Raw genomic sequence first — 20,201 nt, forward strand, 5'->3', positions numbered from 1 at the left:
AACACTTCTGAGATGAACATGTATCAGCTGAAGACTCTTTTTTTTTCCTGTCATAAAATGACAGGAACCATTTTTAGATTAACCTGTACTGGGATTGGCAGATTAACCACTCCTGTTGTAGAGAAACATACTTGAATACAAGCTTAATTAAAAAATAAAATCCATCTTGGGAAGCAGCTTTTCATCATTTACAGCAGATAGAAGGGTCTTTTCTGCCAGGTCCCCGAGGCTCCCTCAGACATGAAATATTTAGCTGCCACTGTTGACAAGGAATGGTTTTTAAGAAATTGAAAATTCCCTTGTCAGTTCAGAATAAACTCAGCTCTTGATGTTAACTGAAGACTGCAGAGCTTAAAGACCACTGGAAGGGATGAAGGCATGAATTATTAAAGAGAAAACCACAGGCTATAATGTTTTACTACAAGAAGGGTTAAAATAGTCCAGGAGCTGAGAAAAGGAAGGAGATTTTGCAAGCAGAGAACTAGAGTAGACAGAGCTCAGCAAACTGCTTAGCAATGAAAATCAGCCTCACACACTCAAGCGTTAGAAGACACAATGAACTAAATACCTTACATCTGATCCTTTAAAATAAATGCTGAAAAGGCATATAGGAGCATCAAAATAAAGCATGGCTGTAGCAGAGATGTTGAACTACAGGCCTTAAAACTAGGAATTTCCTGTGTTCCTGAATCTTACCTGGTCTCTCCTTACTCAGTTTTAAGTAAAATCACAGTGAAAGATGGTTTCATGGACCTGGGTCTGCTGGCATCCGCTCCTTCTTCCAATAAGGTTACAAAATACTCCTCTAAACTTAGTCACATCAGACAAATGAGAAGAGGCAGCAATGGAGATGGATGGTGGGAAAAGAAGGTTCAAAACAAAGAAACTATACTGGAATGGATAGGTTCCCATCAGCACAAGACCAATTTTTTTTTCTATATAAACCTAAATAAAATAAATAAATTCTAAGCAAATTCTAAATAAAATAAAATAATCCAAAAAATGCACAACTTGGAGTATCGTACCAAAAAAAAATGTCCTGAATTCTGTTGGTAAGCATTTTTTATGTTTAGCAACTAAAAGAGAAGACTTGAAAAGAGTGTATTGCAGAAGCAGAGCTAGAAATGAAGTCATTCTAGTTCTTACTCACTTGTGGTGGTGCCAGTCACTGTTTTAGTGGATTATCAGTGTTGAACTGGGATATGTCACTCCTGAACCCATTTTTCCATTATGCTAAAACAAAATGTGAAAATCACCGTGAAGGCACAAGTATTCTACTCCATGAACTGAAATTGCCTGAGTTTCCTGTGAATTGCTATTCTGCATTTTTGCAGGATAAAGCAGAAAACCATAGGTTATAACAGATATTCACACATGCTGGCGCAGCTGCCAGTTTTGTGTCTATCCCTCCTTGTCATTTACCAAGAGGAGTTGAGCCACTTGTGTGAAAAATCCTTTAGTAAAAGAATCACTGTTCTGTGTGTCTGATTTCATAGCACTTCACACAGCAAAATTTACAGCCCCAGGTCTCTGCTATGAGGTCCAGCTTCCAGCAGTTCAAAAAGCTGGAGAGGGATAATCGTAGGATGGTTTACCTCTGTCCATCATCCTGTTCCCACCAATGTTCCAGTGCAGAGTGTGGATGTCCCCCTGTGACTGCTTCACGTCTCCAGGAGCTAGGCCCCCTTGCTCACAGCAGGTTATGTTCTCTATGGCCACCTATCAAGTAATAATTAGTTGTGGGATTTTTCACCCATTCCCCCTTTAATCCATGTTGATTCCATCCTCATTGTGATTGGTTTATAGCAATCATGCGCTAGAAAAATGTCTTGCTATAAAAGTTCCCTTCTGGTTTTTTACTGTGAAGGTTCGTCTAGAATGGCCCACGGATCTGGCAGTGAATCCCATGGATAATTCACTCTACGTGCTCGACAACAATGTTGTGCTGCAGATCTCTGAGAACCACCAAGTGCGCATCGTGGCAGGGAGGCCCATGCACTGCCAGGTGCCAGGCATGGATCACTTTCTCCTCAGCAAGGTGGCAATCCATGCCACGCTGGAGTCTGCCACCGCCCTGGCCGTGTCCCACAATGGGGTCCTGTACATCGCTGAGACCGATGAGAAGAAGATCAACCGCATCAGGCAGGTCACCACCAACGGGGAGATCTCCCTGGTCGCCGGTGCCCCGAGCAGCTGCGACTGCAAGAACGATGCCAACTGCGACTGCTTCTCAGGGGACGATGGCTACGCCAAGGACGCCAAGCTCAACGCGCCCTCCTCCCTCGCCGTGTGCGCGGACGGGGAGCTGTACGTCGCCGACCTGGGGAACATCCGAATCCGCTTCATTCGGAAAAACAAACCCTTCCTCAACACACAAAATCTCTATGAGTTATCCTCACCCATAGACCAGGAACTCTACTTGTTTGACACCAGTGGGAAGCACCTTTATACTCAGAGCCTTACCACTGGAGATTATCTTTACAATTTTACTTATTCTGGAGATGGAGATATAACCCTGATCACTGACAATAATGGCAACTTAGTCAACATCCGGAGAGATTCCACAGGGATGCCCCTCTGGCTGGTGGTGCCCGATGGCCAAGTCTACTGGGTGACAATTGGTACCAACAGTGCCCTCAAGAGTGTAACAACACAGGGGCATGAAGTAGCCATGATGACTTACCATGGCAACTCTGGTCTCCTTGCCACTAAAAGCAATGAAAATGGTTGGACAACATTTTATGAGTAAGTATTGTATGAATATTGGCACTGCTTACTGCATTCTGTGTTCTCCGAACCGTGCAAGGTTGGTAGAATTTAATTCCCTGATCAGAATTATTGTCCAAATAAAATGGCCCAAACAGAGAGTATTGAATTTCACGAAAACACTAGATACTGGCAATAGGTGCATTAGAGCTTGAATAAGCTCCCTCTACCAAGTCAAGAGTCAAGCAGAATTTCTGCTGAGTTTTTCTAAGTAATTTGGACACCTGGTTCTCCTTAACTGTAGTCAGGATTGGAGATTTAGGTTGTGTGTCAGAGAATTTTTCTTGGCTTTGAAAGCCTTGGAAGTATGAAAGTTCTATCAGAGCCTCTTTTTTCACAGCTTTTCATCTGCCTCCTATACTGCAGTGTCTTTGTTGAGCCTGTTTGAAGTGTCTAATGTAGAATGACAACTGGCAATGACTAATTAGAGCTTGCTCTGGAAACAATTCTGTAATTAATGGACTGCTCAATTCCTCCTCCAATTTGCCTCACTAAGCTTTAAAAGTAGTCTTGGAACTGTTCAAGACTATCTCCAAAGAGTTTTTAAGCAGAGAGAAGATAGGATGCACTGAAAACCCCAGAGATGGCAGTATCTTGAATATTTGTACTTCTTCTCTGTACTGCTTTTAGCAATTCCTTGCTTTTAAATATTGTGAAGCAAACACATTTCTGATATAAAAAAGGACAAAGATAACTGGGTGAAGAGCACCTAGAAGGATTCATCCTGCTGTGGAGAGCCCTTTCCCCTCCCTCTTCCTTAGTTTAATTTTTATTTACAAGTGTAACCTGTTTGAAATGCTCCTTTAAGTGCATCATTTCCCATTCAAACATGGTTTGAATAGTTACATGGAAGTGTTCAGTTGCCATAATAATAGACCCCTTGTAAGAATCCAATTTGGATAGAATAGACAGTTCCCAAGATGACAAACAAAAAAGTTGCTAAGAAAAAAAGAGATTGATTCAGGAAAGGAAAGCTGGCTAAATCCACATATCTGTGTGTTGATATGTGGTTGCTTTGGTTCTTTCCTTAAAATGTTCCAGGCCCAGTTTCAAATTTCTTTGCTTAATACTCACTGCTCCTGCTCTGCCTTGAAAAGAACTGATGGAAACTCTGTGATGAATCTTTTGAAATGTTATTAGCATTTTATCAATGTTCTGTTTGCAATTACTGTAGCAATATTCCTCAGTGAATCCAAGTTAATACTCTCCATCTCTTACTTTGAATTTGCTTGAGGAAGGCCTTAGGGAGGAAAAATAGGGTGTTTTTCTCCACAGGAGTGAAAGCCAGCTATATTGTCAGGACCATTGTGCTAAATCAAGGAGGTATTTTCTTTTTGCAAAGAACCCAATGGTTCCTGTGCTTGAAAACAGATGCAGCCACAGACAGTGAAGCCAAGTAAATATTACAGCTAATAATGGTCAGATTTATACCTCAAACATAATCTTTTATTTTAAAGTGCAACTGAAAATATAAAGGAGATAAAATGAGACAGAAGCTCAAAACCAACTTGCTCTGTGGATATATTTATAACAGTGATCCATTATTTCTTGCTGTCCAACAAAATAGAGCATTTGTAAAAGTCATCATTCTGGTCCTTTTATGCACTTCAGTAGAGTCATAAGAAAGCTTTTTAGAACTAAATGGAAGGCAGTATTCTCTAGTGGCTATGAAAATCTTTGCTAGAGCAAGTCAGCACTGTATGGTAGCACAGCATCAGTGAGTATAGAATTGTGACTGTGCCTTCAGAGATACCTCATCTAAACCTGTCATCACTTATGTCTGTTTAACTGTTCCTGACAGTTTCTGATGTAACTATATAAAACTACAGGGTGAAAGTCTATCTCTGAATTAGTTACTTCAGCCACCCTTTACAGGCAGGTGGAGAGAAACAGGCCCATTCAAGGTGAGTTTCTTCTGAGTTATGTCAGGTATTTCCTTTAAGATGAGAAGAGTTGTATTCTGAAAGTTTATCTCTGCAAAGGTAGTAGAGAATGATGAGTTCAGATACAGATGTTTATGTTGCAGATGTCTACAGTTTGGTAAAATGGATCCTGTCAGTCATCTGAGTTATTTATAAATATTGTTAGTGATAACAATGTACTTACCTATATTATTGTTACTGTTAGAAAGCTTTTTTAATATGCTCAGCCTAAATCTTCCACGCTTGAATTGGAGACTATTCTTTTTCATTCATCCTACCCTTTCATATCCCATCCTATCCTATCCCATCCTATCCTATCCTATCCTATCCTATCCTATCCTATCCTATCCTATCCTATCCTATCCTATCCTGTCCTGTCCTGTCCACTAGGGACTTGGAAGGCAGATCAGTGATTTAGAGGGATTGATTCTGTCCAGGTTTTGTATGTGTAACCAGGGAAAGAATATAAAATCAGACTGATAAAATTAGAATATGAAATAAGAGTCAAATATTTCAATTGCTTGCTAAAGTAGGTTTCATTTAAACAAAATATATTTTTGTACAGTCTGATGCCAGGATACACATGTAAATGGGCTGAGCCTTGGCTCTCAGAGTTGTAGCAAGGCATCAAGTCTTCAGTGTGATCCTCACATGATTCCATGGCAAATCTGTCTAACTTGTTGCTTGGATGGACAAACTAAATGAATACATTTACTCATCACACTCTACTTGTAGTGGTTAGTAAGAAGCTGATTTTTTCTCTGTGCAGCATTGATGTGACTAATATTGTCAGCTCATAAAAATGCAGTTTATGAAGGACTGTGGAAGTTGAAGGCTGGGAAGAAAAACTCTTAAGAAATTCATTCATGGGGAGAACAAGAAAGACTTGATCTATTTATCTCAACATGAATGAGACTGGGAAGTGTCCAGATCACAACATGTCAGCCAAAGCTCTCGCCTAGAGAGGGACTCTCAGTCTAACAGAGAAAGGCTTGAGAAGGGTAGGACTGGAAAGCAAAGCTAGAGAAATTCAAGTTGACAAGAAGGTGTGATTTTTTTAAGGCTGAGATGACCTAACTGGTAGAGTAACCAAACATGAAAGCAGTATATTCTCCATTTCTTTGTATCTTAGATCAGGACTTTGATGCCTTTCTTATAATGTAATCTCAGCAGAGAGAGGATTTGCATGACTGAAACACAAGCTGCAGAGATGAGTGCCGGCATGGCAGGATGAAGTCTAAATTCCTTGTTATCAAAGAAGCTGAAGAAGATGGTGTAAACCAAATAAAATCAACATTCACTACCTTCGTGTTATTGGTTTCTCTTCCAGAACATCAAGAAATGTACATTGGGAAGGCTTAAGTGGTTTAGAGAATTCCTGTGAACATGAGTGGCTGGAAGGTGCTCTAAAGGAGTTTTCAGTCCTGACTGGAAGTTCATATTTCTGTTTTGCTTGTGGCCAAAGAAATAAAGGCATCAAATCTGACTCTGAGGAAAAGTTTCATGTTTCTAACAGCACACAATAGTTGTTTGTGGGCCAGGACAAGCTGGACACTGCTGCCTAAAAAGTTTACAGTAAAGTAAATCCAGCTGGCAAGTTTACACTGCACCAGTGGCACCATGTTCTTCTACCCATTAAGAACATCCTCAAAAGATTTACCTTTCACCTGATTGTCTACAAAGGACCATAAATCAGAAACCCAGCATGACAGAGCCGTGTGGTGTATGATGAACGCATAGTGAGAGTGGCATCACTACGTGTTCATCATGGAATTACAGTATCATAGTATGGCTTGGGTTGGAAGAGACCTTCAAGAGCATCTAGTTCCAGCCAACATAGCCAGTATCTCTGGTTCTCCTCCAGGTGCTGTTCTTACCAGGCCATTTCTTAGCCTTTACCATAAGGCTGCAAAGAGCTCTGACATGTGGGCACGTTGGTGACTCTGCAAAGGAGAGAAGGAGGAAGGATGTACTGATGCAGTACTGGAGGTCTGTCTTCAGGGCACACCAGGGAATCCAGGTCCTCCCAGGCTTCATGCTGGACTGGCACATTGTCCCTTCATTTTTGTGGGGAAAGAGACTGGTGCTGGCTTCAGAGAATGGCAGTCTTACAGCACTTACAGCTCTTCCTTTCACACATCCTACACCCAAACCTGCTCTAACAACCCTGTTTTATCAGGTTTAGCTCTGAGTAAGACTCAATGTATAATGGTGTGCAGTTTCCCTTTTTGTTTGAGTGAAACTTAGCTCCCCACAGTAATTAGCCTGTCTCCAAAGACCTGTCTATGACTACTTTGAGGGTTTTAGCATTATATAGACCTTTCCTGCCCCTGCAGTGGGCTTGACATCAGCTGTCAGTTAATGCAATGCAGCTTCTCCAGTAACTGGATTAAAGACTTTTCTTCCCATTGAACTGGTGACAGTAACAGTGATAATCAGCAGCAAAGGAAGTTGATCTGGAAACTCAGCCAGGGAAATGACTTCTTTTTCCACTCCTCCAGTAAAAGACAAAGGATGCTGTGTGACTACTTGCTGCTTTGTTGTTGCTGCTTTTTAACTTGACCTGAAAAAATTGCTACCAGCCTTTACAGAGTTTCTTAGCAGTTGCTGTTTTTCTGCTTCAGAATCAGGAAATTCTTATTAATGGATTTGTTTAAATCAAGAATACAGCAATTCTCTTGATTAGTTCACTGAGATGTTATCACTGTACATTAACTCAATTTCCCTCTGAGCCAAAGTCAAACCTTCTATGCATTATTTAGCCCAGATGAGGCTCTTTTACTTAGGTCCTGTGTGTGTCCAATTAGTTTTGAAGGTCGCCTCCTCCCATACAGACTCAAACACTTACACATTGCTGCAGCCCAGAAATTCAAAACTTTTTCACAGACTACCCAAGAAGTGGTTCACAGTTGTCTGGAGGGCAAAGGATCTCATGGAGCCAGATCTTCAGATGGGTGGTAAGGGAAGCTTTGACCCCATAACACTGGAGGCTGTTTTACAGAGAACCAAACTCTGCCAAACCTCACACACTGTAATGGATAGAAGGTAGGAGCCAGCTGGACTGGGCATTCAGGAGGACTTTGAATGGCTTCCCAGTGACCCCCAGGGCTCAGCAGAGGTCCCACCCCAGCACCAGCAGCTTTTAGTGCCAAAGGCAGTGCCTTGGTCTGTGTGACTGTGATTTATCAGGTCATACACAGGATTTGATTTAGTGCAGTTCAAGTGAGGGTTTTGTTCTACTTCTGCAGCAGGCTGGAGTATGAGAAACTCCTTTGGCTTTTTTTCCTCCCTCCTCTTTTAACAAGATTTCTTGGTTTCACTTGTTCCACAATTTCTGCGTGATAAAATGATGAGATTCTCGTTATTGTTCCTCTGGCAAAGTTGCAGTGAAGCTCCACTAAGTGCCATGATAAAATAGCAGTTCTCCAGTACCTTCACTAAGTCATGAGGTCACATTTTGAGCCACTGCCCTGCCCTGAAATGAATGCCTGATAGCAAAGTTTAGTTGAGAACCAAGGGAATTATGAATATCATAAAGCTAGAAACAGATCTTCCTCTTCTTACTTGGGCAGTCAGAAAATTCAGTAGACTGTGACCACAACCTGGTCTTTGGTCATTAGGGAGAGGACTTGCCTTTATGCATTCTTGAGTATTATCGGTTTGTCTGTTATAGATCTATTTTTAATGTTGTGTTTAATGTTGTTTGAAAAATTGGGATGAGGCGAGCTTGTTAAGAGGCACTGGGTGCACATTGGTATAATCACATGCAAAATATAGTTTGCAAGGTCCATTTAGACACTTTGGCACTAAATGCAATATTATTATAGTGAGTTTTTTTCTGATCTATTTGACTTGTGTTTTAAAAGGCTGATGAAATGTGAAGAGGATAAAATGAGGGAATGCAGAAATTCGGGCAAGAAATTGATTTCTGAATAGATGGTACTAAGGATGCTCTTTAATTCCCAAGGTCCAGGTCTCTACACAATGGTAATGTGATAAATGAAAGCTCTGAATGTTTACAAGCCAACAATTAGACCTCATAAGCACCAAATACCATTTTAATTCTGTGCATTGAACCTTAGCTAAGTACGTTTCCAATTGGGAATGGATGGTAACGGATTCCTTTGCTGGCCTAATAATTGCCACTGTAATTGTAAGTGCTGAGGCTTTGCAGCAGGTTTGAATGGGAGGCAGCAGCTGTGTTAGCAGGTGATGGATTCATTGCTCCAAGTGGCTGCTGTGTGCACTCCCATGCTTCAGTATTTCCTTAATTCTGGGGCTTTCAGAGCATTTGGAGAACACAGAAGTCTTAGGCTGTGATGAAAACTGGCCCAGCCCTCAATCCTGATGCTGTGGAAACAGGCTAGGCAGCTTAGCTGCAAAATGAGGTGACTAGGAGAGATTTATGTTACTGCAAATGCCAGGGCACACCTGCAGCTACATAAGAGCCAGTCGCTTGGCCTTCCTCTCCAAGCTGAGGTGTGCTGTGTAAGGGCCTTCACAGGGCTGAAAGCAGAGGTGGAAGGAACCAGCACATTTAACTTGTCAAGCATATTATCTCTGGGGTGTGCAAGTCTGCACATTCCTGGGAGACTCTGGGTATGTGACAGGTATGTGTTGTGTGAGCTAAATCGGGGAAAAGGGGGAAAATGCTCCAGTTCTGAGTAAAAACATAAAAGAGAAAAAGAACTGCTTGCCAAGAAGAAAGCTGTGTGTGTTCATGCTAATGGGCTTCCCACACCTCTGTTTGCATTGCCACCACAGTGCTAAAAGGAGCTTTAGTCTGGACGTGAGCATTTTACACTTCATCTGTCACCAGTTAAAAATAATAAAAATGGGAACGGTCTAATTGTTCTACCTTCTCATTTTTCTTCCTTTGTAAGGCAGGATCTCCTTGCAGCTGCAAATCAGTAAGCTGTGCCCCCCAAAGCCATTCCTTGTCAGGTTCCTGTCTGGCTGTTGGGCAGAGAGGTGCAGAAGCTCCTGCACATACAGAAAACACAGATGGTCCTAGTTACTTCTGAAGGAGGTTAATGGGGTGACTAAGGATATGCAAAAAGTCTAATGTACTTCTGCAGACATCTTAAACCAGTTTGAGCAGATCATTCCAGACTGTTCTGGGCCAAAAGGAGCCTTGCTTCTCAGGATCCAAAGTCCCAAATGGATGCCCTTGCTTTTGGTGAAGTACTGTGAGTTTTGTACACCTGTAAAAATGTATCCATGTAAATTAAGTGCATTGTACTTAGTCATTTTGACTTCACAAGAAGAATGTGTGCACAGAGGTCTAAGTGCCATCACGCTTTTTCATTTTTTTTTCTTGCCATTTTAACCTAATTTGCACAGGGAAAGGTTACTGGCAGATTTCTCCAGTTGCATATTTGCAAATATTATTTATTTTCCCAGCAGAGGTGGAGAACCATTTGTGAGGGTGCTAGAAGCTTGAGGTCCAGGAATATTATAAAAATATTACTAAAAAGGCACTACAGAAATACTCTGTAAAATAATATTTCTTTTACACTACATAATATTATATTAAAAGGCACTACTTGCCGTTTAGTAAGAGCATCCTGCATTAAGACCAGGGGAAATGGCTTTAAACTGAATGAGGGTAGGTTTTAGAGTAGATGATAGGAAGAAATTCTTTACTGTGAGTGTGGTGAGGCACTGGCACAGGTTGCCCAGAGGAGATCTGGCTGCCCCATCTCTGGATGTGTTCAAGGCTAGGTTGGATGGGGCTCAGAGCAATGTGATCTTGTGGAAAGTGTCCTGGCCCATGGTGAGGTGGGTGAAACAAGATGATCTGTAAGGTCCCATTCACCCCAAACCAATTTATATTTCTGTGATTTGATGAACATAAAGAGTTGGCTGTCTGCTGCTGCTGGGGGCTGTTAAACTGAGTATCCACAGGATTTTGAGGCTTTCTTGAGAACACATAAGTAGGACTTGCATGGAGTAAAGGTTTTGTGCTCACTCTCAGCATTTTTCTGAGTGCCATTCCATTAGGATAAAAAGCTGTGACTCACAGGACATTGACTCAGCACTCATCACATGAACAAGCTCCCTGCCTGCATCCTGGCTTTTGTACTCCTTATTTCCCTAACCTGCAGACCTGCTTCCTTTTATACACCTGTTACACCAAACTCACCCGTTGGACTTCAGTGCAACACATCTAGATTTGTGACATTATTTTCAGGAGGTGAATCGGGCTTACTTTTAGGAGCAGCTTATTTTTAAGATCTAAATGAAGCAATAGAAATAAATCCCTCACACCTACTAATCCACCAAGTCAGTGATGCCAAATTCAAATTCATCTTACTGAAATTTCAGAAGGTTTTCAAACTTGATTCTACCCTTACAGTTCAGACTGATTTATATATCTAGGACTATTGATGTTGTGGTAGAAGGAATTTGGGGTGTTACACAACACACCTTCAGTGATAACAATGTTTTCTCTGCTCAGAGGAAAGACTAAATCATATCCCTTGTGTCTTGTCTCAGCAGATGGGGTAAAAAGACTGCCTGTGATGTTTTCTGTTTAAGATTCACATGCTGGTTTAGGAGGAGATGTGCAGGTGACTGGAGACAGTACAAGCAAAACACATTTGTCTCAGTGCAAACAGGGCAGCCACAAATCTGGAATAAATTGTTTGGTACTGGGAGCACTTTAGTTCTGGCTCTTGCATGGAGATGCAGCTCAGATCCAGGCTGTGTGCTGCTAGCTGCTTGGAAAAGCTTTAACTGATCTCTGTCAAACTCCTGCAATGCAGTCCTGTTTTCAACCTTTTCTTGTTTGTTTTTTTTTTTCTTTTTCCATTTTACAAGTGGCTGATTGATTGCCAGGATATCTGAGAGGAAGGGCAAGGCTTGGATAATCCATGACTGAGAGGCTGACTGTGGAGGGCAAATGGTTTCTTCTATCCTTCTATGTCCCCTTCTGCTCAGTGGGCAAGAAAAGCCTCATGTGATGATGTCTCCAAACCTGAGGGATGCAGAGATTTGCAATGAGGTCACCCACTTAGTCACTATAACCCAAATATCAAACTTGGGCAAAAATCATCTTTTCAACCAGCCCTTCCTCACATTAAATCTCTGCCACCATATTTCAAAAGTGAAGTGTGATTCGAACCAGCACTCTGTTCAAATCTGGAAAAATGAGAGTGGAAGAGGAGACAATTTTTTTTCTGTATAGTGCAGAGCCAGTTCAGTGACTGCTCATGGGTCTCTTATCAGCTACAGTTCAAGAATACCTTGTCATTGCCTTGCCCTGCCTTGCCCTATCCTGCCCTGCCTGCCCCCCACACCCCCCCTTCACCTCAACTCCCCTCTTCTCTTTGGGTTTTTGTTTGGTTTCTGGGTTTTGTTATTAGATGGGGTGTATTTTCTTATTCCCTAGCTCAGAGTAGTCCCAAAAAAAGCATCAAGAGCTCCTCAACCATCTGCTCCCTCCAAGGCCTGATCATCTGTATCCAGCTCCCCTCTAAGACATTTCTCTAACTTATTCTTAAAAGAGTTGGACAGTGGGGTTTCCAGTGCTCCATCTGTTCCTCTGCTTGGAGCAACCATGGGCCTTGAAAATGCTCTGCAGCTTCTAATCTGAATTTTCATTGTTTCAATTTACTTTCTGTCACATCCTCAGTAGACACAATAAGCTATTTATTCCAATCCTCTTAAGAACACCCGTTCTTAGGGTGCCCACCATTTACTTTGCATCCCCAAGTGATACACTTTCATAATATGATCTACTTAGTTTCATATAAATCGTTCTTAAAAGAGCTGTGGGCAGGACTTGAAAAAAGTTAAACATTTATCCCTGATTGATTTGCTGGAATTTTTCTGTTTCTCCCTAACTATTTAAATACCCCTTCCCTGAAGGTCCCTCTCATCAGAAGGTCCAACAGCCCTCCACAGATTAGCCAGTAGAGCTCCCTATTGCTCTCCATTTCAGCTACAATAACCTCATTGCAAAGGTCCCTTGCCAGCCTTTTGGGTCTGTGGAACTTTTTGTAATGCCACAGATGGGAGGCATAATGAAGTGTTTGCTCCCTTAACTCAGGAGGGCCCAAGACACATGTGTCTGTTTTTCTTTTTACCAAAAAATAACTCCCCCAGCTTGTTAACTGCTGTGGGGCCTGCATGTATGAAGCTTATTTTACCTGGGCTCTGGCACACAGGTGTCCACATTGCAGAAACCTTCCCAGATGGTCCTTATGTTGATTCCTCATTGGAAAGGCCAAGGACACAGTAGGGGTGAAAACTGGACTGCTTTTTTACACCTTTAAATCAGTCCTTCCATATGGTCCTAGGAACAGTAAAAGGTAGACACAGGAGTTCAGCTGTGCTCAGGACTCTACACCATGTTCACAAAGGAAATTCTCTATCTGATGTGGCCAATCTGGTCCTTGCTGCTACCTTAATATTCAGCTTTTTAAAATTAGATAGGGAAAAAAATTAAAATAAATTGCAGAGCTCAGGACACAACCAGAAAAATCAGTTGGTGCACTTCAGAAATTCCTAGTTCTACTAGACAGGATGCACAGGCCAGTGCTTTTCTGTAAGCCACAGCATAGGAGATGGGAAATAAAGTTACTCTTTTAAACAAGAAGCATAGTGCAGGTGTGAGGAGTGTTGGAAAAATATTGTTAAAGTACAAGCTGATATGTATTTAGCATTTTTCTATTCTTTACTTCAATTTCTTCAGCTAAAAGCTGTGATTTTCTTCTCATGAGGACAAAAAAAATCAAGACTATCTGAAAGAGTGACAGTGCATTTTTCTCTCTGAAGAATCTGGATGATGACTTAAGAATTGATGTCTCTAGGATAATTAATCCTCTGTTGATGCTGGTGACTTCATTACATTCTCTCTTTCAGATACGACAGCTTTGGCCGCCTGACCAACGTGACCTTCCCTACTGGCCAAGTGAGCAGCTTCCGCAGCGACACCGACAGCTCCGTGCATGTCCAGGTGGAAACCTCCAGCAAGGATGATGTTACAATAACAACCAATTTGTCAGCCTCAGGGGCCTTCTACACCCTGCTCCAAGGTGGGTTGGGCCACCATTCCTTTCCTGATCAGACTGCACACAATGGATCAGGAAACAGGCATCGTCTTGATAATCCCAGTGCCAAAAATCACGTGCATTCTCAGTGCACCAGAGCTCCCCGCATGCTGGTACAGACACACACTCACACCTACTTAGCCTCATTCCCCAGCACAGTGGGTGCTCTGCAGCTGTTTTTCTGCTCCATTCTCAGTCAGTCCCCTTGCCATGCAGGCTCATGCAGCGCAGTCCTCCATCATCATTACCATTATTGTAGTAACTAAAAGGGTTGCATAAATCAAGCCACACTTCCAGCCAACCCCTTTGCTTCAGTCTCTTAATGGCTTCTGACTTAACAGTTGCTCTCCTTCTGGAACAGGCTTCCAGCTGGTTGCTGGAGATCTGATTTTGTTCACTGGTGTTTCAAACATTCACAAGGAAGCATCCAGGAAAATGACCGTCCCTGTGCCCAAAAGGTCTGTGTTTGAACTAAGAGGTAGCATGGAGAGGCCCAAAGGAGAAGTGGACAAGTAGGATAGGACTGGTGGGACCAGTTTGTGGCTGTGGGAAATGAGCACAGTTGTGCCTGTGGTAGGAAGGTGGGAAGCAGAGGACTGATTAGGTGGAGGAAAAGGGAATGAAGTGGGAAATAAAAGAGGAATAAATAGCAGGGGAGCACTGTGCTGACATGCTGGTAGTGGTAGAACCTGTACTGTACAGTGCCAGCCTGGATCTCCAGGGTCTGAAAGCTGAAGCCTCTTTAGGATCAGGATGAGCTATCACACCTGTTCTCTGGGGCTTGGGGAAAGGGAAGGAACTTTCAGACTCTGCTTTCTTTACTCCCCAGATCTCATTCACTCTGACTGAGACTGATTACAGTGGGGTGTGAAACATTTTTTCTCCTTGTGAGGAACAAACTGCTCCAAGTGGGTCAAGCATGTTCCAGAGTGACATTTATTCCCACATCTCTGGGATACAATTTCTTTCCCCCTCCCTGTAACAACATCAACTTTTCCTACAAGAAGGTGCCTGCTATGAAAAGCCTGAAAACTAAAAACCTGAAAGCCTGAAACACTGCTTTTACCCTTCTGGAGAGGACAGCTGAGAGAGTTCCAGCCCCCTCAAGCTGTCCCCATAGTCCGGTAGGGAAACACAGTGACTTTCTTATTCTTTACTGTAAGACAGATACAACTTACCCCACCCCATCTCACTCACTCACATTAAGATGTGTGGCAACAGCACAGACATGAGGTTGGCTTCACCTCAAGAGCCTAATTAAGCAATGGAGCCCACTGTTGGGGGCCCTTTAGTGACAAAATTGACTGTGGTATGATTTATACACTCAGCACTAAAGCCAACGTTACATAATGGTGCCACAGTCAATTCTGTCATTGTCCTGCCCTCCGGCACAGGGACATTCTGGCTATTAGGAGATGCAGAATTACAAACAGCTTAACTATCTTCAGAAGTATAGACTTATGAAACTGTTTGCATCTGAAGAAACTCACTTAAAACAAAGATCCGGATAATGTTGCAGAAGAGGTGGCTTGGTGAACCAAATTCTTGGTGAACCTTTCAGGAAATCTGGATCACACTGTGAACAGGTGAGATCTGAGAAGGCATTTTCAGAAGATTGCAAATTCCTGTAGGATGGATTTAGAAGCTTCTACAACAGGCACATCAACACTCCAGTGGGATTTTGTCTTCTGGACTAGTGACAAAGTGTGCATTTGTTCAATGCCAAAGTAGGGCAGTAGTGCCCTAGAGCCAAAGCAGTCTAAAATACAGCATTCAATGGCCCATGGATTTCATGTAGCCCTGGAGAAATACCTTCCAGAGCTGGGGAAGAGTCTTCTCTTGGGAAAATTTTGAAAGTAGACGATTTACATTCCCCACACTGTACCACAGCACTGGTGACAATAACCCTTCTGTGGTGCTTATGTAACACAAAGGGAACATCATGTGTCTGATTAATTTCATGTAAACCTTCAAGCCTTCCTCTGCTTCCTGGTGAAGGAAAAGAGAGAGAGGATTATATTCACTGTTCAGGGATATTTCACTGATTTGATTTAAAGCACATCTCCTAGTACTTTAGCATCAAACCACTCATCTAAGAAAGGCGTGGCAGCTAACTTGCTGGCCCTTCTCTCCATTTGCAGACTCAAGCATGGAGGGGGTTTGATTTGGCTGGAGTCTGTGTCAAGGACCATCAACTTACATACTCACTGGTAGAGCTAAAATACTTGGATCTGCGTTGTGGATCACTGCTGTATGCTTTTTGGCAAAATCCTGTGCCCCAGTGGTTTCATTATCACTGCTGTGTAAAGTTGAGCAGTGGTTCTGCTGAGGTCTCTGTGGCAGAACTCCAGCTGGCTACCACAGGAACAGGATGAGACCCATATAAAAAAGGACCAGTTGGTGTCATGTTTCCTTCCCTAACTATACCAAACTGTGCTCTTTGCTGATCTATTTCTTGAGGACAAGAAATGGTAATTTCAGTGTGAGCTTGTTTCTTGCTGAGCTATGACAGAGCAACTAGTGAACAAAACCCAGCTTGCCTCAGAAAGGAAAAACCCTTAATGGGAATTTTCAATGGGTGTTTTTATTCACAATTAAGAGTTTATGGCAGCCTGGGAGACAGAAATGGTAATATTTTCCAGCTTTTGAAGAGCTTCAGATAAGGCAGTGTTTGTATAATATGTTTTAAAGCCATTCTGCACTAAGTCTCATGCTTTCTTACCCTTCATGAGCTACTCTCTGCAGAGATAAATGCCAGCTGGAGATTCAAAGGATGGGCTTTCAGCCTCCTGATTCCTGAAGGATGTAGGAGAGAGATTGCTCTTCTGTTCAACTCCTGAATTCCCAAATACTGGCCTCAAAATCTGATCTTTCATGAGCTAGTGGAGGCCAAATGTATAGAGACGTGTGGGAGCTTAATGCTTCTGCTTTCTCTCCAAACATGAGGACTTCAGTTGCCTCCTGAAAGCTTTCTCAAGGGAAAGGATTTGGCTGTTGTTTGGGGAACTGGTTAGCATTAACTTGCTGTGCAATTTCCTGTCACTTGTGAGACAGTGAATGAGCTGAGGAAAGTAGGTGGCCCCACTTTCTCATATACTGTTGTGAAATTAGGATTTTAGGATATAAAAGCATGGAAAGTTTTCAGTCAGACTGATTTAAAACAAATATCTCAGCACACAGTGTTTTAGTCTAGAGGAAGAGGTTTGAACCTGCATCCTCTGGTAAGGATTACACAGTTTTTTCACTTTTTTAACCTGTGCAAGGCTTTCTGCAAGAATATGAGGTGCCAAACCTCATCAGAATGAAAAAGCAATTGTCCATGTTTACTTTCCCTGATGAAATTGATGTTTTGCTCCCGTTGAGTGGGACAGGTGAGTAACAGAGTATGTTTGGTTACAGCCATCCAAAATGCTCATGCAGCCTAGGTGAGGGAGCAAACGAAGAGCTGGAGCTGTATCATCAAAGCTCAGCAAAAATCTCTTTTCTGTCTTCAGACCAAGTCCGAAACAGCTACTACATCGGTGCTGATGGCTCCCTCAGGCTGATGCTCGCCAATGGCATGGAGGTGGCCCTGCAGACCGAGCCACATCTGCTGGCTGGCACCGTCAACCCCACGGTGGGGAAGAGGAATGTCACCCTGCCCATCGACAACGGCCTCAACCTCGTGGAGTGGAGGCAGAGGAAGGAGCAAGCGAGAGGGCAGGTCACCGTCTTTGGACGTCGGCTGAGGGTAAGTGAGAACCACGAGCACTTTTGGCCTCCATCCCATCTCATCAGTGCCCAGTCTCGTGGCAGAAAGGGATGGGTATGATTTGTATTGTCTTCAAGAGGGATGGAGCTGCAGGACAGAGAATTGTCTGTTCACCCTCAGTGACATAACCTTTATGACTGTAGTATATCATTATGTCTCCTTATGTGCTGATGTTCCCTTAGCCATCAAAGGTGGTGCTGCTGATCTCCCAGCCTGTCCTCTGCATCACTGGGAATGTGTGACCTCCCATCAGACACCACAGGTTTAGCCGTCATCTCAGGCTGTTCAAGCAAGCCAGGGACAGTCGTAACTATAAAATACCAGACCAGTTAGTGAAGGTGTTTTCTACCTGTGCTGCTGGTAGTCATAGAGCAGAGCACTGAAAGCCTTCTAAGCATATCAGGACAGGCTGAGAGAGTTTGGGTTGTTTAGTCAGAAGAAAAGAAGGCTCCAGGGAGACCTTAGAGTGCCTCCCATTACCTAAAGGGGCTCCAAGAGAGCTGAAGAGGAGGTTAGGGCAAGGGCATGAATTCAAACTGAAAAAAAAAAGATGGTTTGGATTAGATATTATAGGGCAAGGGGGAATGAATTCAAACTGAAAAAAAAAAGATGGTTTGGATTAGATATTAGGAAGAAATTTTTTTCTGTAAGGCTGGTGAGGCACTGGCACAGGTTGCCCAGAGAAGCTGTGGCTGCCCCATCCCTGCAAGTGTTCAAGGCCAGGTTGGATGGGGCTCTGAGCAACCTGGTCTAGTGGAAGGTGTCTGTGCCCATGGCAGGGAGGGTGGAATTAGATCTTTAAGGGCCCCTCCAACCCAAGCCATTCAATGATTCTGTGAATACTGTTCATTGGGAAACCTCAGAAAAAACTCTGGATTCCTGAAATTGCTAGTCTGTTGAACCTGGCTCACAAGGCATTGCACCACAATTGCTATTGTTCCCTGAAGTGTTACAAGCAGCTCCAGCCTGACAGTACTCTCCCTCCAGGAGTGCCTAAACCTTTCTGTGCTTGAGACTGATGTGTTTTGAAAACATTGTTCCACACAATGCACCTCATACTTGTCAGGGCTGTTTAAAGATCTTGCCCAATAAGCTGTAATTCATCTGCTAACTGCTGGCAAAGCTGGGAACTTGTAATAGCAAGTCCTGTGCACTCACCCTGTACCCTGTAGTCTCAGAGTCACAGGCTGATGAACAGTTCCTGGGAGGCTGCTCAGCACCTGGCAAATTCAGACCCTCTGAGAAAAATGCTTAGTGCTGTGTAATGCCACCCCAGCAAAAGGACTGCAGCTATTTATTCACACTTAAGCTTGGCAGTAAATATCAGTGCTCTGGTTTCAGGATATGTGTTTCCCAGTCCTTGCTCTTCACCTCTCCCTATTCCCTGCTGCATGACCCCTGCTACTTTGGTGTGATTTTTCCTGTCTCTCCTCGCTCACACTTGTCAAGTATTTCTCTTCAATCTCTCCACCCCAGCCTCTGTTCTTTTCCCCATGCATCGATAGCCTCATATTTTGTTACCAGAAGAAAAAATGCAAACAGTAATGAAAGCTGAAGCTGCTCTTTCAGTGTGTACTGCTGCAGATCAGTCGTCACCACACTTTTTTGTTGGGTTTGTCTTGGGGGATTTATTTTAATTTGTTTTATTTATTTTATTTATTTTATTTTATTTTTATTTCATTTCAATAACTGGTGAAATTTTCAGAAAGATCTTTTTCTGAAAGAGAGGGCCTTCTGAAATCTGCAGCTGGGTCACAGCTATTTGGTGTTCAAAACAGTTTCCACTCATTTAACCGCAGCTTAGCTGCGCATATCAGTTTTTATCTCCCAAAATTTTTGTAGTGGATTCAAACACAGAATGTGTCTGTGTTTTATATTGTACTACAGTTGGAAAAACACTTGCAAAATGAATTTTCAGGCTAGTATCCCTAGAAATCTGCCAACATTTATTCACATTTTGAGCATATCAGAACCCTTCTGGTGAATCAGAAGTGCATCTTACATGGTCAAAAGACTCAGTTATGACTATGTTCAGGGATTCAGAGTTCTTGAGAGTGTACTAGATGTTTTAAGCTCTGTGTCTGTGCGTACATGGCAGCATCTGCACCCCTTATACAAAAACCTGCAAGGTGCTAATTGCCTCCCTGGGGATTGCACAACATTTAACATATTCTCTGGGTGATGTTAGCATCTTCCCTCACACCAATAATTGCTGCTTTCCCTGGCAGGAGAGAAACTTAGGAAAGTTAAATTCAACATGTTTTTGTTCATTTTGGGAAATGTTACCATTTTCTGCTATATGTGACTAAGTTACTACTTTCGCTCTCCCCTCACTCCACTGCTCACATAAGACAGCAGCAAAGACATAGTGCTTCACGGGGAAAGAACATCCCAAAGAGACTCCAGCATCATTTCATGAGGCCTTCAAAGTGAGGACAACAGGATCTGGACACTGTAAAAGAGTGATCCTTTCTGCTGTCACCACAAGGATCCACTTTTTATGGGTTGTGCCTCTTTCTCCTATGGTGTGCTTGGGGACTGGCAGCCTGTTGCCATGAGCTCGGCCAGCTCCCAGCACGATGAGGCCACTTCCAGAGCTGCCTTCCTGACCCTCCCTAGGGAATAACACAATACACAGTTCCTTATTGCATGGGTAAGGCACACAGCAGGGACTTCTGCATGGATGAAGGGAAAGAAACCTGATAC

At 42.9% G+C, this 20,201-nt stretch overlaps 1 protein-coding gene across 4 annotated transcripts in view; it reads left to right on the forward strand.

Annotated features, from left to right (window-relative positions):
- The window catches only part of TENM4 (teneurin transmembrane protein 4), a 605,662-nt gene that overhangs the window by 557,535 nt on the left and 27,926 nt on the right, over positions 1-20,201 (forward strand). For all 4 annotated transcript variants that reach the window (XM_031066102.1, XM_031066104.1, XM_031066103.1 and 1 more), the window contains 3 exons: positions 1,868-2,745; positions 13,557-13,729; positions 17,239-17,474. In XM_031066102.1, the coding sequence (XP_030921962.1) occupies positions 1,868-2,745; positions 13,557-13,729; positions 17,239-17,474 (1,287 nt within the window). The remainder of the gene's footprint in view (positions 1-1,867; positions 2,746-13,556; positions 13,730-17,238; positions 17,475-20,201) is intronic.

The sequence above is a fragment of the Geospiza fortis genome, unplaced genomic scaffold (assembly GCF_000277835.1).
Source record: "Geospiza fortis unplaced genomic scaffold, GeoFor_1.0 scaffold16, whole genome shotgun sequence".
In the NCBI taxonomy this organism is placed as follows: Eukaryota; Metazoa; Chordata; class Aves; order Passeriformes; family Thraupidae; genus Geospiza; species Geospiza fortis.